This window comes from Coregonus clupeaformis, chromosome 1, assembly GCF_020615455.1.
Source record: "Coregonus clupeaformis isolate EN_2021a chromosome 1, ASM2061545v1, whole genome shotgun sequence".
Taxonomy (NCBI): Eukaryota; Metazoa; Chordata; class Actinopteri; order Salmoniformes; family Salmonidae; genus Coregonus; species Coregonus clupeaformis.
The window spans coordinates 87,836,637-87,855,165 of record NC_059192.1 but is presented as its reverse complement, the minus strand read 5'-3'; the positions used below and the strand labels follow the sequence as shown (position 1 = coordinate 87,855,165).

General features: G+C 43.1%; 1 protein-coding gene across 2 annotated transcripts in view; it reads right to left on the bottom strand.

Annotated features, from left to right (window-relative positions):
- The window catches only part of LOC121578198 (golgin subfamily A member 4), a 59,102-nt gene that overhangs the window by 21,855 nt on the left and 18,718 nt on the right, over positions 1-18,529 (bottom strand). For both annotated transcript variants that reach the window (XM_041892396.1, XM_041892403.1), the window contains 9 exons: positions 13,815-13,898; positions 12,637-12,784; positions 12,362-12,540; positions 9,863-9,961; positions 7,994-8,203; positions 3,727-7,715; positions 3,411-3,532; positions 2,561-2,691; positions 431-520 (listed from right to left, as the gene is read on the bottom strand). In XM_041892396.1, the coding sequence (XP_041748330.1) occupies positions 431-520; positions 2,561-2,691; positions 3,411-3,532; positions 3,727-7,715; positions 7,994-8,203; positions 9,863-9,961; positions 12,362-12,540; positions 12,637-12,784; positions 13,815-13,898 (5,052 nt within the window). The remainder of the gene's footprint in view (positions 1-430; positions 521-2,560; positions 2,692-3,410; positions 3,533-3,726; positions 7,716-7,993; positions 8,204-9,862; positions 9,962-12,361; positions 12,541-12,636; positions 12,785-13,814; positions 13,899-18,529) is intronic.

Below are 18,529 nucleotides of genomic sequence, written 5' to 3'. Positions count from 1 at the left end.
CAAATAGCACCCTGTTCCCTATATAGTGCACTACTTTTGGACAGAGATATATGGGCCCTGGTCAAAGGTAGTGCACTAAATAGGGAATAGGGTGTCATTTGGGACACACAGTCAGTGGGAAAATACCACAGATATGGCAACCACTTTTGACATCCTGTGTGCGGGGGTAAATTAAATAGTCTGTGGAAACCGGTTAACCTGCAGCGATGGGGGCTGCGGAAGCCTCAAAGTTAAGATAGGCGGGCCATTAACCGGAGGGTTGCCGGTTTGAATTCCAGGGCTGACTGGGGGAAATCTGGTAGGAGTGAGCCAAGCAACCAGTGGACGGTGGCAGTTAACCCCCAAACTGCTCTGCGGCTAATGCTACTGTATGTTGCTAGTTGTGCTGCTAGCTTCACCCTGTAAACATGTATGAACTGAGATACCGTACCTCTATACTGGCGCTGTGGGTCCTTGCCTGCAGGTCCTCCAGCTCTTTCTGTACCTGCCACACTCTGTCCCCCATCTCCTCCTCTCGACTCTGACGGGAAGAACAGGACAGCCACAGCTAGTCACAGTGTTCCATCTCTTATAAAATACCCCAAAAGACGTTTCCAAAAACGTATTTCTTTGTTCTTCTTCTTATCAATATTTTGTCCAAAGTCCTTTGTCTGCACATTTTATTTGTTGTATTTACATTTATTTTGTCAGCAGTGTGGATCCGTTTAGTCTGATATCACAGTATTGTCAGTCAGTGTTACTCTACTTCAGCCTCCCTACTTTAATTATGTCTGGTGATGAGTGGGAGAAGACAGCTTTTACTGTAGTTTACTTAGCTGAGCAGAGCCGATTATCCCTCTAGTCATTTAGTCTAGTTTAAAATGCAAATCATTTAACAGGCTGTCAGAAGGCAGGCACACACACACAGAGAGAGTAACTTAGTCTAGTAGTCTAATGTAAATTGTTCAGCAGATGCTACAGTCAGAAGGTATCTGTCATTTAGTAAAGCTCTCTAGAGACCAGTGTTCATTTCAACAACAATAACTATGACGAAAAACACTCAACCTATTTTTCCTGATGAAAACTATTAGGTAAACTATGAGGGAAAAAACTATAACTATTACAAATTACTTTTAGTAGACGGAAATGTGACGAGCTGAGAATTCCACGTGAGACTAAGAGCTGAGAATTCCACGTGAGACTAAGAGCTGAGAATTCCACGTGAGACTAATGGACTTTTAATTTGACATTAAGCTCATTTTCATCTGTTTTGTCCAATCAGAAGCATGCATGCAGAATATTTCATGCAATTCTCTCACTGGCAGAATTGATATCTTTCAGTTGCGCGGTCTGACTGAGCTGATCTGCCCAGCTCCCCCAAACGGTCTCTTCATCATTCGTCAATCTTTGGAACTGATATGAAGCCAGGACACTGGACTTGTAACTAACCTCAACTAGAAACCATGTTTACTATCTCTTCATTTCATGTAGGCTATTTTTGCTTTGATTACTGTACATCAGAAGCTCAATTTTCCCATGTGCGCTGTTTTTCATTAAATCTGTGTTGCCACTCTCGTGCCGCGGTCCGCAAATGCGAGTTGCGGTTGCTTTTTACCAATGGGAAAAACAAATGCTATTTGTTGAATATTAGGAGTACAGTAATAGATTTTTATAAAGCTCCAATTCTCCCCTTTTAAAGGAAACCACTGTTATTCACCCCCTGGACGTTATGATGGGGAGAAAACCAGAGCTGTAAATTGTTTAACCTGTAGCCAAGGCTTTATAGCCTTTATGGTTAATTACGGCTGGCATTGGTAATAATTTCAATGTTGCCAGCTTTACGAGGGGATAGTAGCATAGCTGGACAAGGCTATCTAAATGTGCACATGATGGAAGTTAGAGGAAGCCTAAATATTCATTATTTATTCTGGAAAAAAAGTATCCCTATATGTGACTAAAATGGCTGTGACTAAAACTAGACTAAAATTGTCCAGAGTTTTAGTCGACTGATAATAACTAAAACTAATGAAGGATGACATTACTAAAATGTGACTAAGACTAAAAAGTATTTTTAAGACTAAAACTATATCTAAAATAGCTGCCAACATGAAGACTGCTAGAGACTGACAGGAGGGAGGTGGTTCCATGTCAGTAGCAGTTTCATGATGATGGGTGGAGCACATGTACTTTTCCTTTAAAGCTCAAAGCTGAAAAAATATGTCAGGAACTGATAGGAGTTTCCGTATGATAGTGTGGACTAGTGTTTTCACGATACCAGTATCACGATACTATGAGAATCGTGGTATGAAAACAAAACACGAAGCGGACACATGTTTCTGAGTCCTAATGTTGGTCCTGTAACCCCTACTTGTAATCTACTTTCTAAAAGCAAACTAGTCAGTCTGTGTATACTGATGAATGTCAATCATCTACTCTTATACTTTAAAGTTGCAGTCTATGTATCTACACAGTAATAGCTGTAGTAATAATGTTGTAGTTACATATAATATATATATATATATATATATATATATAACCACATAGTGACATTCATGTGTTATTCATTTATACAGTACTGTACCTGGAGGACCTGCTCATATCGTTGGACCGTTCTGTTTAAGTCATCATCTTTCTGGGCGATCACCTTCTGCAGCTGATTGGTCTCCTCCCGATGGCTGTCCATAAGCTCCACCTCCACGCTCTGGGCCTTCCCTGGTTGGAGGAGAAGAGAGGAGGAGTGCTGATATAGGATCAGTTTGGCCTTTTAGATCATACTGAATATGATGAAATGGACAGGAGGGACCTGATGCGCAATCAGATTTAATACACCTACTCTGAGGCGGCTTTTGAATACAGGCCCAGAAACTAAGCACGAAGTAGACCTTGAAGTTCACATATTCCAAACCAGTCACTCACTTCCGCTTTGGAATGCGGTGTGAATGACTGGACTACAGTCAAAACATATGGTGATTCATTCAGAAAGAGACCGTTTCTTAATTCAATGATTTTCAACCTCTGTTTCACCCCTATTGTTCTGTCTGAATAGTCACTCATATTTCTAATTAATTTCATTTTATTTAGAAAAAACTTCAAATGAGTCCTACAAAGGACACCAACACCAATTACACTTTCATTTACGTGGATTTTACTCAATTCCACACATTCATGACAAATGATCAAACATTTAAGAATTTGTATTGGTGAAGTTTGAGAGTATTGTCAGACTATAAACTAACAATTTAAACCTTTTGTCACACAAAACAAATGCAAATAATTTTTTATGTGGATATTCATTTTTAAGTGTTTTGGCCAGTGACAGTCTCAATGGTAATAGTGGAATAACTAGCTAGAAGCACAAACCAAAACACTTGTTGAGGTGCTGACTAACAGAAAGTGAACTGTAGAAAAAGAAAGCTCGGAATCCCACTCACCAATGGTCTCCTTCACTGCAGCACTCAGCTCCTGTTCTTTCAAAGCCATCTGTGTGTTGAACTCCCTCATCAGCTGCTTCAGGGACGAGTTGTGCTTCATCTCCAGATCTTCGACCTCAAGCCTGTTCAATGGGGAGAATAACTTTAAATACAGTATGGATGGAGAGAAAACACAGAGGAAGTACCACAAAGACAGAATGTGAAAGTAAGAACAGGAAATATAGAAAGGGCTTATAAACTATTGTATTTGTTTGTTTGATTGATTGATTGATTGTTTGATTGACAGCACTAAGGCAGAACATTAGGTCAAACTTACTTGAGCTTCTTCTCATTCTCTTGGGTCAATTCTTTCTTCACATACTCCAGGTCCTGCTGGTGTTCCCTCCTCAGGGAACGCAGGTCTTTCTGTAGCTTCTGTTTCTCTTGCACCGCCTCTGCCAGCTTATTCTGCAAGGACGACAGAGATTCAGCATCCCCATCTTCCTGCGTCAGAGGGTGGTTCTCCCAATCTTTGCCTGCTGTGAGACTCTTGGTTTGCTCTGCAGTGCAATGCTCCACTGCATTCTGACCCTGTGTTTCTAAGCTAACCAATTCTGTCTTTTGCTGTTCGATCAGTTCAGTCTTCTCAAGCAGATCTTCCTTGAGGCGGCTGATTTCAGCCAGAAGGTTTACTTTCTCCTCCTCCACTTCCTTGAGCTTAATCTCAACCTCCTCAAGCCTTGAGAGGGTCTCATCTGCTTTGGTCTCCTCCTGGTTCGAAACATCTCTCTGATGCGACAATAGCTTTCCCTCGTACATGTTCTTCAAACTCTCCAAAGAGCTCTCTTTCGCAAGTCTCTCGTCATTCCGTAGCTGCTCAATATGTTTTTCTTGTTCTTCCTTCCACTTGGCTAGGGCTTCCTCCTGGTTCAAAATGTATTTCTGAAGAGATGATAGCTTTTCCTCATACATGTCCTTCAAACTCTGTAAAGAGCTCTCTTTTTCCAGTCTCTCATCACTATGTACTTGCTCAATGTGTTTCTCCTGTTCTTCCTTCATCTTGGCCATGGCTTCCTCTAGGGATTTTCCTTTCTCTTCCAGGGTTTCCACCCGCTGCTTTTTTGTCGCTTCGTCTGCCTTAGCCTCTTCCAACTGTGTCCGAAGGGCTTTGACAGTCTTTTCCTTCTCCTCGAGTTGTGAGGTCAACTGTTTCCGAATCTGGCTGATTTTCTGCTCAGCTTTCTTCTTCAGCTCAGCCACTTTCCTAGCATTGTCTTTTGACAACTTCTCTTCAGCCGCCTTCAGACTCTCCTCTTTAGTCTTCGTCTTGTCAAAGGCTTCCCTCTGCCGCTCCAGCTCTTGTTTCAAAGTTTGTCTCTCTCTCTCCAAGGACTGCAGTTTCTCCTCTGTTGCCTGGACTAGATTTCCATTCTGGATTCTGAACTGCTCCTGAGTCTGTTGTAGACGCTCTGTGAGCTCTCGTTTCTCACGCTCCTTGATACTGTGCTGCTCCTTCAGGTCAGCAGTTAGCTGCTCGCTCTCCTTTGTCTTAAGGACCAAATGCTCCTTCAGCTCAATGAGTTGGCTGTTGCAGCTCTCCACCTCCAAAGTAAGGGAACTGACTTTCTGCTCCTTTTCACTCAAGGCTTGGTCCATCTCAGACTTTCTGATGGACTGATTGTCGATGCTGGCCATCAGCCTCTGTAAGGCCTCGTCCTTCTCAGAGATCTGTTTCTCCATATCCTCAAACCTGGTCTGCAGAGACTTGACAGTATTGTGGTTCTGAGAGAACTTGGACTCTGCGTTCCTCTTGAACTCAGTGAGGTTGTTCTTGAGGGTGTCAGCCTGCTCCACTGCATATTTCTTCTCTTTCTCTAGTCTGTCAATGGTCTCCTCCATTTGGCATACGAGCCTCTCTCTCTCCTCCTTGTGCTGCTGATCAAGCAGTGATATGGCTTCATCCTTCCCTGTTAGGCTACCTGCTAACTGGGTCTTCAAATCGTTTATGACACTCTCCAAGTTGCTGATATACACCACATTTGTTTTGACATTCTCTGAGATGGTTCGGTTTTCCTCACTGAGCTGTTCGATGCAAATGACCTTTTCTGAGAGAGCTTGAGAGTGATTTTCAGCCTCCCTCTGTAGAGACTCCCTCTCAGCAGTTAAGGCTTTGATATCATCTTGGTGTACATTTAGTTGAACAGTCATCTGCTCTAGCGAGCTGCATAGGTTATTCTTCTCCTCTGTCCTCTGCTGGAGTTGCTCCTCCAAAGTGCGTATCCTGTCAACCTTGGTAAGGATAATGTTTTTAAGATGTGCTACCTTCTTCTGATTACCCAGAACCCTGTCTTTCAGCTCTCTCACTCTGCTCTCGACTCGTTCAGATAGCTCCTTCGTACCATCTTCGATGCTGGCCTCAATGTCCCGGCAGTAACGCATTAATTCATTGCTGATCCCAGCAAACTGCTTCTGCAGTTCTTTTTCTTTGACATCTAGTTGAAGAGAATGCTGTTCAAGTCTCCTCTGAACTGCCTCCCCTTCCTTACCCTTAGAAGCCTCAAGAGCTTGAAGCTGCTTCTCAGTGTCTACAAACTTCTCAGACAGAGCCTTGAGCTTCTCTCTTGCCTTATTCTCAGTCTTGTTCAGCTGATCCTGGAAGGAGTTCCTCTCATTCAGAGCAGTGTTTAGATTCCTCTCGACCGCCTCCATTTTCTCTTTGAAAATTGCCTCAGCTTGAGATAAACTCTCCATCTTGACTGCGGCTTCCTTCAGTTCAGCTTGCAGTTTCTGCACAGTGGTCTGTCTCATCACCAACTCTTCCTTCAAGTCCTTCACTTCCTGCACGACTTGCTCTTTTTCTTCCATGGTGGTTCCAAGCTGCTGGTTGACCGCCTCCACTTCCTGCATCTTCTCCTGTAGTATTTGTGTGTATTTCTCCTGCATTTCCTCTTCCTGTTGTCCCATCTTTTCCTGCCAATAACACTCAAGCTTTTTCTTCTCTTGCTTATGGACTTCACGCATCTTCTCTAGTTCTTCCTTGTGATTGGACTCAAGCTGGTACATAGCACTGCTCAGGCCTTCTGAACTTGTCTGAGACGCCAGGATTTTTTCTTTAAGTTTCTGTTCTTTCTGCTGTAGCTCTGACTCCTTCTTCGCCAGTTCCTTTTTCAAAGATTCCTCTTGCTCCTGAAGCTTCTTCTTAAATTTATCCTGCATCTCTTTGGTCTTCGTTTTAAATTTATCCATCTTCGTCTCCTGTGATTTCCACTTGGCCTCCATATCTTTCTTAATGTTTTCCACCTTCTTCTCATGAGCAGCCTTCTGGTCCTCCAGGTGTTTCTTTAGTCGTTTTTCTTCCTCTTGCTTAGTGTTCAGTTGGTCAGCGTAAGATATACCCTGTTCAGAGAGCTCCTTCTTAGCCTGCTGCAACTGCTTCTCTAGTGTTTCAAGCTCTTGTACCTTTTGTTGAAGAGAGTTCTCTTTCTGCTGGCAGTCACTTTGAGTTGTTTCAAGTTTTTGCGCAAAATCTTTCAACTGACTCCTGCACTCTGAGAGTTCATCTCTAATCTTACGGAGTTGGGCGTTAGATTTCTCAAGGCCCTTATTTTCTGATTGGGCCTGCTTTAAACTCTTTCTAAGCTCCTCCAATTCTTTAACTTTCATGTTCCTGTCTTGAAGAACTGTCTCGGACTCTTCTTTCAGGCTCTTCTCACAGACAAGGTGAGCCTCAAGATCCTTCTCTTTCTCCTTCAGCACCATCGTCAACTTGTTGAGTTCCTCTTTTAGCATCTTCTCCATTCCTCCCAGGGACTGCTCGTGCTGCAGCTTGATCTCCTCGATATCCATACTGTGCTTGGTCAGCAACTCCTGTAGCCTCTGCTCCAACTCCTGCCTGGCTGACCCACCAGCGTTTTCAACTGCATCCAGTCTCTCCTCGAGAACCTGTTTGATCCTCAACACCTCCTGGAGCTCAAAGGAAAGTGCTTCCAGCTGAGTCTGTTTCACATTCTGCTTCTCCATCGTCTTCTGGTTAATGTCCTCTAGATGGGCTTGGAACTGGACCTCTTTCTCCTTCAAGATGATCTCCACTTCAGCTCTGTGTTTTGCCCTGAGCTCCTCCATAGCAGCATTGTGTTGGGCTAAGGCCTCCTGATGCAACTCTACCTTGTGCTTCTCCAGCTCCTCGCGGTGCTTCTCCTCTATTGCAGTCACCTCCTCCTTGTGTTTCCTCCTTAGCTCCTCCATCTGAGTGGAGCGATCATCTGTTGATGGAACTGATCCAGGTTGGGAGTATTTTTCCAGAGAGCTCTCAAGTTCCAGTATTCTCTGTAATGAGATGTGCAGTATTTATTGTATGTTTGCCATAGACTCAACCAACAATGTAAATATTGTAGATACAGTAGAGTATATAATTTGCTGTAGAATCAACAAATATAATTTTTGGAGATAGAGTAGCTAAAACGCCAAAATATTTGAATTATGAATATCAATAATGCATTAGTCTTAATGTATTCATTACCCATTTTCCTGGATCTTCAACCTAATGGCGCATCATATTTCTCTCCAACATGGACGAGAACCAAACGTTCAACAGGAGGACTTACAGTTCTGGCGGTCTCCAGCTCCAGCCGTATCTCATTGGTCTCTGACTCGGTCTCTATGGCAGCCTTCTGCAGCTCTGAGTCTTCCAGGGCCAGAGCAGACTGCTGCTCCTTCTCCTTGGCAGCCTTCTGCAGCTCTGAGTCTTCCAGGGCCAGAGCAGACTGCTGCTCCTTCTCCTTGGCAGCCTGGGCCAGCTCCTCTTTGCACTGCTCCTACACCAAACACACACAATTCAAGTTTCAAGTTTATTTTCCATATGTAATAAATACATTGGAAATCTTACTCAGAGCTCTCACAATAAAACAGCACTAGAAACAACAAGTAGAAATATGCACAAACTACATATATCCAGGGTTCTAGACTGTTTCCACTGGTGCTACTAACTTTTTCAGTTGTTGGCACCAGCACATGATTTGGTCACACCAATCGGCTGCGTGCTGATAATGACATGATCTATGTCTGTTTTTACAACCAATTATACAATCAATTTGACTTAGCTTTTTACTAATCTAACTACATAACAACACAATGGTAATATAATAATAATAATCTCTATTGATAAACTGGGTAAATCAAGATGTAGCCTAGGCCTTTCACAATCCAGGTGAATGCATGGGGTTACAGATGGAAAACAAACACTGTTTCCCTTCCATTTGGGACATATTTTATTGTACTGATCAATAACATTTGAATAAAAGAAGCATTCTCTTTTCATAAAAGTGCACGCCGTCTCTAAGACCCAATGACTTCATTCACACACAGTGAGAAAGAGAAGAGATGTGAGGCCAGGGAGACGAAGTGAATGAATCAAGTTTCTTGGAATAACTATGGTTTTTGGTGACAATCAGCTTTGAAATCAGCATATTATGCATTATGGGTAGTGCTAGGGAAGTGAATTGATGTTAGCTTCAGCTGAAAGCTACCGGTATCTTCTTGCAGTGTTCTAGCCTGTAATGGACATTGTTTTGTATCTTCTTGCAGTGTTCTAGCCTGTAATGGACATTGTTTTGCGAACAGTTAAAACAGGGCTGGAACGATACCAGTATCGTAATATTTTTCACATGCCAAAAATGAAAACAAGATGGCAAAAATTAAGAAAATTAAGAAAGAAAAAAAACTCTTTGGTCCTTTAAAAACCTGCTGTATGTAAAATATTGTGTGCTTTAGCTTGGAAAGTAAATGAATGTGACTCTGGATGACAACATAATGATTGTTTCCAACATTAGGGCTGTTTTCCTAAAGAAGCTAAATCCTCTTCGGGTTTGGTTTCCTTGCCATGATAGTAACGAGTATCGCGATACTGGTATCGTTCCTGCCCTAGTAATTAACAGTTGCAAAATGTCTACATACCGTGTTGCATTATTCAAGTGGGGAGGTAACATGATGCAGACAAGACTCCCAGTGAGTGGGGAGCTAACATGATGCAGACCAGACTCCCAGTGAGTGCAGTGGTTCTTCAGGACAGGCTAGAGCTAGTAGTGAGTAAGTGGAGCAGGCTCTGAGCTCTCGTGCTATAAGGACTGTGGCTGCGCTGACAGACAGACGTGATCCTCTCTCAAAGACTGAAGTACCAAAAGTAACTACAATTTGAGTACCGAACCATTTTTCATGTTCTAGTATTGAAAAAGTACAGAGGTTTAAGTATACCATGCAACACTAAACTAACGTGACCAGCTAAATCATTCTCACTGGTACCCTAGTGACTGATAAATAAAACAGGCGTGGCACTGCCAAGTCAAAAGGGTCGCAAATACAGGGTCTCCAACTCCTGATATAAACGTACAGCTCAAACACTTTGGTCAATACTATAACAGAGTTTGTTTTGCAGTATATGTGACAACTTGAAAGTGGAGAGGGCGATATGAACTTACCACGGCCTGGTTGATTCGAGCGTTGAGCTCCTGTTCTTTACTGGCCAGTGCTTCACTATGTAGCTTGTCCATCTCTGACATCTTCTGCTCTGAGGATTTCTACAACACACAAAGTAGCACAATAGTATTTCTTCATATGACAGCAATGGAGGAGTCATAGAGCATCGCGCTAGCAACATCAAAGGCCATGGGTCCCCAAAAACACTCCCAAAGGGATCCTCTGAATATCATGCTGATATGTAGTAGTAAATCAGATCATCATTTGTTTGTAAAAATGTTGCTAAAGTGTTTGTGCTGAAGAGATTATATGCCTTCATGCCTTAGGAACGCATTCGTTTACATAGCTATAGAGTTGAAAACAGGTATTATACTGATCTGCTTTGAATTGCTAGCCTGGGTGCCACTTGGCCCATGCTAACTCTACAGGGAAACACTAGTCTTTGTTTGAGTACCGGCTAGGGAAATTTAACTTTACCTGGAGAATATCCAGAATGTATGAGAACGTTAATGTCCTTGTCAAATATGTGTTAGGTTATTCTTGATTAACGGCTACCGCAATGTGTATGAATCATATTGTTATCCACAGAGGTGAATCTATTCAACCTAAATGTGCTGTGATGCATGATGATACGTACAGTGGGACTACCAAGAACATGGCAATCTGTATCCTGATACCTGACAAAAAGCCAGAGGAATGAGAAAATCTGGGGAAATAATTGTTCTTCCACAATGAAGTTTAGGAGCAGAGTTGATTCAGGAAAAGTTAGTGTTGGAGAGGGAGTTACAAAAGCATCTCAACATGGAAACTAAAATGCTTTGTGCACACTACGGTAATTAAGATACTTCTCAAGTCCAAATAGTAAAAACGTAGCTGTCTGTGGTTTCCGTAGTCTAAGTCTTGAAGGTGAAATGGAGTGTAACAGAATAACATCTCATGAAAACAGGATAACATCTCATGTAAACAAGATAACATCTCATGTAAACAAGATAACATCTCATGTAAACAAGATAACATCTCATGTAAACAAGATAACATCTCATGTAAACAAGATAACATCTCATGTAACAGGATAACATCTCATGTAACAGGATAATATTTCATGTAACAGGATAACATCTCATGTAACAGGATAACAACAATTGGGCTGGAAGGGTAAACTCAAAATGTTTGCACCGGAGCTGTAAATTGTTGAAAAAGAGGCAAACCTTTAATAATAATCAAAATGGAAATAAACTAGTTAATAGGGAATAGGCAATAAGAAACAAATTGGTGCGATACAATTTAAGCAGAGGTTGTTTTTATTGTTTGATTACAATATAACTCACTGACTAATGGCTTTCATCTGTTCTAAAGAGCTCTTGGTTAATATACTGTAACTCAGTGACTAATGGCTTTCCTCTGTTCTAAAGAGCTCTTGGTTAATATACTGTAACTCACTGACTAATGGCTTTCCTCCGTTCTAAAGAGCTCTTGGTTAATATACTGTAACTCACTGACTAATGGCTTTCCTCTGTTCTAAAGAGCTCTTGGTTAATATACTGTAACTCACTGACTAATGGCTTTCCTCTGTTCTAAAGAGCTCTTGGTTAATATACTGTAACTCAGTGACTAATGGCTTTCCTCTGTTCTAAAGAGCTCTTGGTTAATATACTGTAACTCACTGACTAATGGCTTTCCTCCGTTCTAAAGAGCTCTTGGTTAATATACTGTAACTCACTGACTAATGGCTTTCCTCTGTTCTAAAGAGCTCTTGGTTAATATACTGTAACTCAGTGACTAATGGCTTTCCTCTGTTCTAAAGAGCTCTTGGTTAATATACTGTAACTCACTGACTAATGGCTTTCCTCCGTTCTAAAGAGCTCTTGGTTAATATACTGTAACTCACTGACTAATGGCTTTCCTCTGTTCTAAAGAGCTCTTGGTTAATATACTGTAACTCACTGACTAATGGCTTTCCTCTGTTCTAAAGAGCTCTTGGTTAATATACTGTAACTCAGTGACTAATGGCTTTCCTCTGTTCTAAAGAGCTCTTGGTTAATATACTGTAACTCAGTGACTAATGGCTTTCCTCTGTTCTAAAGAGCTCTTGGTTAATATACTGTAACTCAGTGACTAATGGCTTTCCTCCGTTCTAAAGAGCTCTTGGTTAATATACTGTAACTCAGTGACTAATGGCTTTCCTCCGTTCTAAAGAGCTCTTGGTTAATATACTGTAACTCAGTGACTAATGGCTTTCCTCCGTTCTAAAGAGCTCTTGGTTAATATACTGTAACTCAGTGACTAATGGCTTTCCTCCGTTCTAAAGAGCTCTTGGTCAGGGTTGTGGTCAATTCCATTTAAATTCGCTTCAATGCTTTCAATTAGGACATTGGGAATTAGATAACTTTGTGAATTGACCCCAACCCTGCTCTTGGTACTGGGTGAGTAGTGATCGTTTACTCCATAAGTACTGAAGGAGTATTTCATTAGTATTTAGATGTACAGTAGATGTGCCTCACCTTCATGATGGTGACCACCTCCTGCTTGACCCTGGTGAGCTTCTGCTGCAGACTCCTCCTCTCCTCCTCCCCGGCCCTCTCCACCTCCTTCACCTGCTCCTGCAGCTGGAGCTGCAGCAGCCTCCGCGCCTCCTCAGCCCTCTGGGCCACGGCCAGAGCCTTCTCCAGCTCCTCAAACGCTGGAGGAAGGTGCAAACACACATCCTCAGTTAGATACTGTACATTCACACTGTTATAGAGGAAGAGGAGAGGAGGAGGAGAGGAGATCCACTGACCAGCTTTCTCAGACTTCTCCTTCTGCTCCTGCAGTTCTTTTCTCTGGGCGGCGGCCATCTTGCTTCTGGAGCGGAGCTGGGCGATCTCCTCCTCCTTCATCTCCAGAGTTTCATGCATCTGACGCTTCGTCTCTGCAATCACCATGACCTGAAAGTAGAACCAGGATTGGATTGAATTGGACTTTTGGGTTAAAATAATACATGCTGTATATCAACCAGATGTGATCTCAGAGGATAGCACATTCATGAAAACACTTATTTCCAAAGTGAAAGCATTCATGTGAAGCATTCAATCAGTTATAATCTGTTATGATTGTGTACTTCCATTCAGACAGGTTTCATCTCTAAACAAGACAAGGAAACAGACAGGGCACATTTGTGAGACTTCTGTAATTTTTTGGGATGTGTGTCAAACTCTCTCCTTTCATTGTTGGCATGAATTTATCTAAATAATTTAAGACGTCTGCCAGTAATCCACAAAGCCCAGGCTCCTAAATTGTTTCTGACTGTTACGCTGCGCCTCTAACTCTAACCCACATTCCTCAGTGACCTCACGAGCGACTGTCTCTACTCCCGCAGAGCTGGGGGTCAAACACACACCTCTCCTGCAGAGCTAGAGGTTAAGGGTCAAGCGCAACAAACGTGGATGGAGTGTCTCTGACGTCTCCGCGCTCAGTGGCAGAGCACAAACATGTCTATATTTCACGGATTCACACTAAACATCACTGCAGGAGTGAGGAGGACATTTTAGGGGCACTCAAAGTCAGGACCAGAACAGTGGAGGCTGGTAGAGGAAGGGAGAAATCGGAGGATGGGGTGATTGTAATGGCTGGAAATAAATTAATGGAAAGGTATCAAACACATGGTTTCCATGTGTTGTTATAACATTCCATTACAATGAGCCTGTCCTTTGATTTAAAGTGTCACCAGCCTCCACTGACTCAGAAGCTTAAAAACAACTTAAATCAAGATATATGACCAACCTTAAAAAGGGACAGTTCACTTTTATTGAAGTTTTAGCTTATTTATGACTTACATATGCTGTTGTTTCATTCAAACAGTTTTTTTAAGTTCGTTAGCTGGCTTAGCAATATCCAGAATCTCCTGGCTAGCATTTTCAACACCCTAGGACTAGGTAAGTCGATCTATCCCTTTAAGAACCCCTCTTCTTCAGTCACCTTGTCCTGCTCCAGCTGTTGAATGAGGTTCTCAGCACCATGCAGCTGGGTGATGAGCTTGGTCTTCTCTGTGGTGTGCAGCTCCTGTAGACGAACAAACAGAGATCCATCAACAATGGGTTCATGTGCTCTAACAGTATCAAAGCAACCGTGAAGTCACTGAGGACAGAGACGGAAGGAGAGAGCTGTTAATAAATGGGAAATGGGGAGAAAAACGATGGGAAGCGCTACAGCATAGATCGAAGGTGCTCTTTGGGTAAGGATTAATGGACCATCTTTAACAGTTAAACATTTATTCATCTGGAAGTTATCAAAGAAACAGTAGAACCACTGTAGTTAGGGAACAGGAGAACCACTGTAGTTAAGGAACAGGAGAACCACCGTAGTTAAGGTCAGGGCACTGTAGTGAATAACACTGCCCTGAATTTAGACAACCAACTACCCCTCATAACCTTTAAGCAGGGGTACAAACATCAGATCAGATTTCAGACAAATGAATGAACCCTTTCTTACAACATATTGTTTAAATCATCAGGACCTTGCGCAGGTTATTGCACAGGTTGTCCTCGTAAGAGGTCACGAACCTCAAGGCTCTTTCCTGGTAGCCTGGTCCAATTTGTGTTTGTGTTGTATAGCCAACTCCTATGGTCGTTGGCCATACTGCACGAACAGCTCTGGGACCAGGCTACTTTCCTGGTTAGATAAAGGTTAAATAAAATCAATGAAGGACCAAGATACTGTAGGTTCCAAAATGTTTGCGCATGGCAGGCAGAAAGAGAGCTCTTCAGATGCCAATGCAGCACCACACCACTCTCAAAGTTGCTCCCTAGTCTGCCTTCACCACCCATGAGGCCCGGCCACCACAGCCACAAGGTGGTCGTCAACAAAGGCTGCATACGAGGCCAACTAAACCAACACACAGACCTAAATTACAGCCCGGGTTGGTTTAGCAGCAGTTGGCTGTAGCTCTCTATGACACTACTGTGACAACATACGGTTGGTTGGTTTAGCAGCAGTGGGCTGTAGCTCTCTATGACACTACTGTGACAACATACGGTTGGTTGGTTTAGCAGCAGTGGGCTGTAGCTCTCTATGACACTACTGTGACAACATACGGTTGGTTGGTTTAGCAGCAGTGGGCTGTAGCTCTCTATGACACTACTGTGATAACATACGGTTGGTTTAGCAGCAGTGGGCTGTAGCTCTCTATGACACTACTGTGACAACATACGGTTGGTTTAGCAGCAGTGGGCTGTAGCTCTCTATGACACTACTGTGATAACATACGGATGGTTTAGCAGCAGTGGGCTGTAGCTCTCTATGACACTACTGTGATAACATACGGTTGGTTTAGCAGCAGTGGGCTGTAGCTCTCTATGACACTACTGTGACAACATACGGTTGGTTTAGCAGCAGTGGGCTGTAGCTCTCCATGACACTACTGTGACAACATACGGTTGGTTGGTTTAGCAGCAGTGGGCTGTAGCTCTCCATGACACTACTGTGACAACATACGGTTGATTTAGCAGCAGTGGGCTGTAGCTCTCTATGACACTAATGTGACAACATACGGTTGGTTTAGCAGAAGTGGGCTGTAGCTCTCTATGACACTAATGTGACAACATACGGTTGATTTAGCAGCAGTGGGCTGTAGCTCTCTATGACACTAATGTGACAACATACGGTTGGTTTAGCAGCAGTGGGCTGTAGCTCTCTATGACACTACTGTGATAACATACGGTTGGTTTAGCAGAAGTGGGCTGTAGCTCTCTATGACACTAATGTGACAACATACGGTTGGTTGGTTTAGCAGCAGTGGGCTGTAGCTCTCTATGACACTACTGTGACAACATACGGTTGGTTTAGCAGCAGTTGGCTGTAACTCTCTATGACACTACTGTGACAACATACGGTTGGTTGGTTTAGCAGCAGTGGGCTGTAGCTCTCTATGACACTAATGTGACAACATACGGTTGGTTTAGCAGCAGTGGGCTGTAGCTCTCTATGACACTATTGTGACAACATACGGTTGGTTTAGCAGCAGTGGGCTGTAGCTCTCTATGACACTACTGTGACAACATACGGTTGGTTTAGCAGCAGTGGGCTGTAGCTCTCTATGACACTACTGTGACAACATACGGTTGGTTGGTTTAGCAGCAGTGGGCTGTAGCTCTCTATGACACTACTGTGACAACATACGGTTGGTTGGTTTAGCAGCAGTGGGCTGTAGCTCTCTATGACACTACTGTGACAACATACGGTTGGTTTAGCAGCAGTGGGCTATAGCTCTCTATGACACTGCTGTGACAACATACGGTTGGTTGGTTTAGCAGCAGTGGGCTGTAGCTCTCTATGACACTACTGTGACAACATACGGTTGGTTGGTTTAGCAGCAGTGGGCTGTAGCTCTCTATGACACTAATGTGACAACATACGGTTGGTTTAGCAGCAGTGGGCTGTAGCTCTCTATGACACTACTGTGACAACATACGGTTGGTTGGTTTAGCAGCAGTGGGCTGTAGCTCTCTATGACACTACTGTGACAACATACGGTTGGTTTAGCAGCAGTGGGCTGTAGCTCTCTATGACACTACTGTGACAACATACGGTTGGTTGGTTTAGCAGCAGTGGGCTGTAGCTCTCTATGACACTACTGTGACAACATACGGTTGGTTGGTTTAGCAGCAGTGGGCTGTAGCTCTCTATGACACTAATGTGACAACATACGGTTGGTTTAGCAGCAGTGGGCTGTAGCTCTCTATGACACTACTGTGACAACATACGGTTGGTTGGTTTAGCAGCAGTGGGCTGTAGCTCTCTATGACACTACTGTGACAACATACGGTTGGTTGGTTTAGCAGCAGTGGGCTGTAGCTCTCTATGACACTACTGTGACAACATACGGTTGGTTGGTTTAGCAGCAGTGGGCTGTAGCTCTCTATGACACTACTGTGACAACATACGGTTGGTTTAGCAGCAGTTGGCTGTAGCTCTCTATGACACTACTGTGACAACATACGGTTGGTTGGTTTAGCAGCAGTGGGCTGTAGCTCTCTATGACACTAATGTGACAACATACGGTTGGTTTAGCAGCAGTGGGCTGTAGCTCTCTATGACACTACTGTGACAACATACGGTTGGTTGGTTTAGCAGCAGTGGGCTGTAGCTCTCTATGACACTACTGTGACAACATACGGTTGGTTGGTTTAGCAGCAGTGGGCTGTAGCTCTCTATGACACTAATGTGACAACATACGGTTGGTTTAGCAGCAGTGGGCTGTAGCTCTCTATGACACTACTGTGACAACATACGGTTGGTTGGTTTAGCAGCAGTGGGCTGTAGCTCTCTATGACACTACTGTGACAACATACGGTTGGTTGGTTTAGCAGCAGTGGGCTGTAGCTCTCTATGACACTACTGTGACAACATACGGTTGGTTTAGCAGCAGTTGGCTGCAGCTCTCTATGACACTACTGTGACAACATACGGTTGGTTGGTTTAGCAGCAGTGGGCTGTAGCTCTCTATGACACTAATGTGATAACATACAATAAGACAAATAGGAAATACCAGATCCCGAAGGTCAACGGGTGGCCTGGGAGACAGCTTCTGTGTGTGTGTAGGCCCCTCCATGCTGGTTAGGAGAGCTGAGTGCCTGTTAACCTCTGGCTCTTTCTGTCACAGGAACGGCCCTGTTCCCAGACACTGGCCAGGTTCAACACACACACACACACGTATGCATCCTGTAACTCCCAGGGCTCTACGCTGACATTTTTAACAAGATGCTCCCAAGTTGAAAAATGTAGGAGCACACAAATACATTTAGGAACACAATGAAAAATATTAGCGCTATCAATTATATTTTTAGCGGTAGTAATGATATTAGTGGCAGTATAAAATTACAATATTAGCGGTATTAATGATAATATTAATTAATTATCATGTTAGTGGTCTCAATGATAAGAATTACCAGAAATGACTAAATACAGGTTTTAGGAGCACCAGAACATTTTATTTTCTCTACAACAATCATTATATGGGTGATTTTTTTGTAGGTGGACTGGTCCTCCCAAATAAAAAATTCCAGGTTGCACAGCAAAATATTTAGGAGCATATGGTTGCACTGTAGAGCCCCGACTCCGTCCAAACACACAGCCCTGTAGCGCCCCGACTCCATCCAAACACACAGCCCTGTAGAGCCCCGACTCCATCCAAACACACAGCCCTGTAGAGCCCCGACTCCATCCAAACACACAGCCCTGTAGAGCCCCGACTCCATCCAAACACACAGCCCTGTAGAGCCCCGACTCCATCCAAACACACAGCCCTGTAGAGCCCCGACTCCATCCAAACACACAGCCCTGTACCATGAACACACACAGTGCCTTCAGAAAGTATTCACACCCATTGACTCTTTCCACATTTTGTTGTGTTACAGCCTGAATTTTAAATGGATCACATTTAGATGTTTTGGTCACTGGCCTACACACTATACCCCATAATGTCAAAGTGGAATGATGTTTTTAAAATTGTTTACAAATTTATTTAAAATGATAAGCTGAAATGTCTTGAGTCAATAAGTATTCAACCCCTTTGTTATGTCAAGCCTAAATAAGTTCAGGAGTAAAAATGTGCTTAAGTCACATAAGTTGCATGGAATCATTGTGTGCAATAGTGTTTAACATGATTTTTGAATGACTACCTCATCTCTGTATAA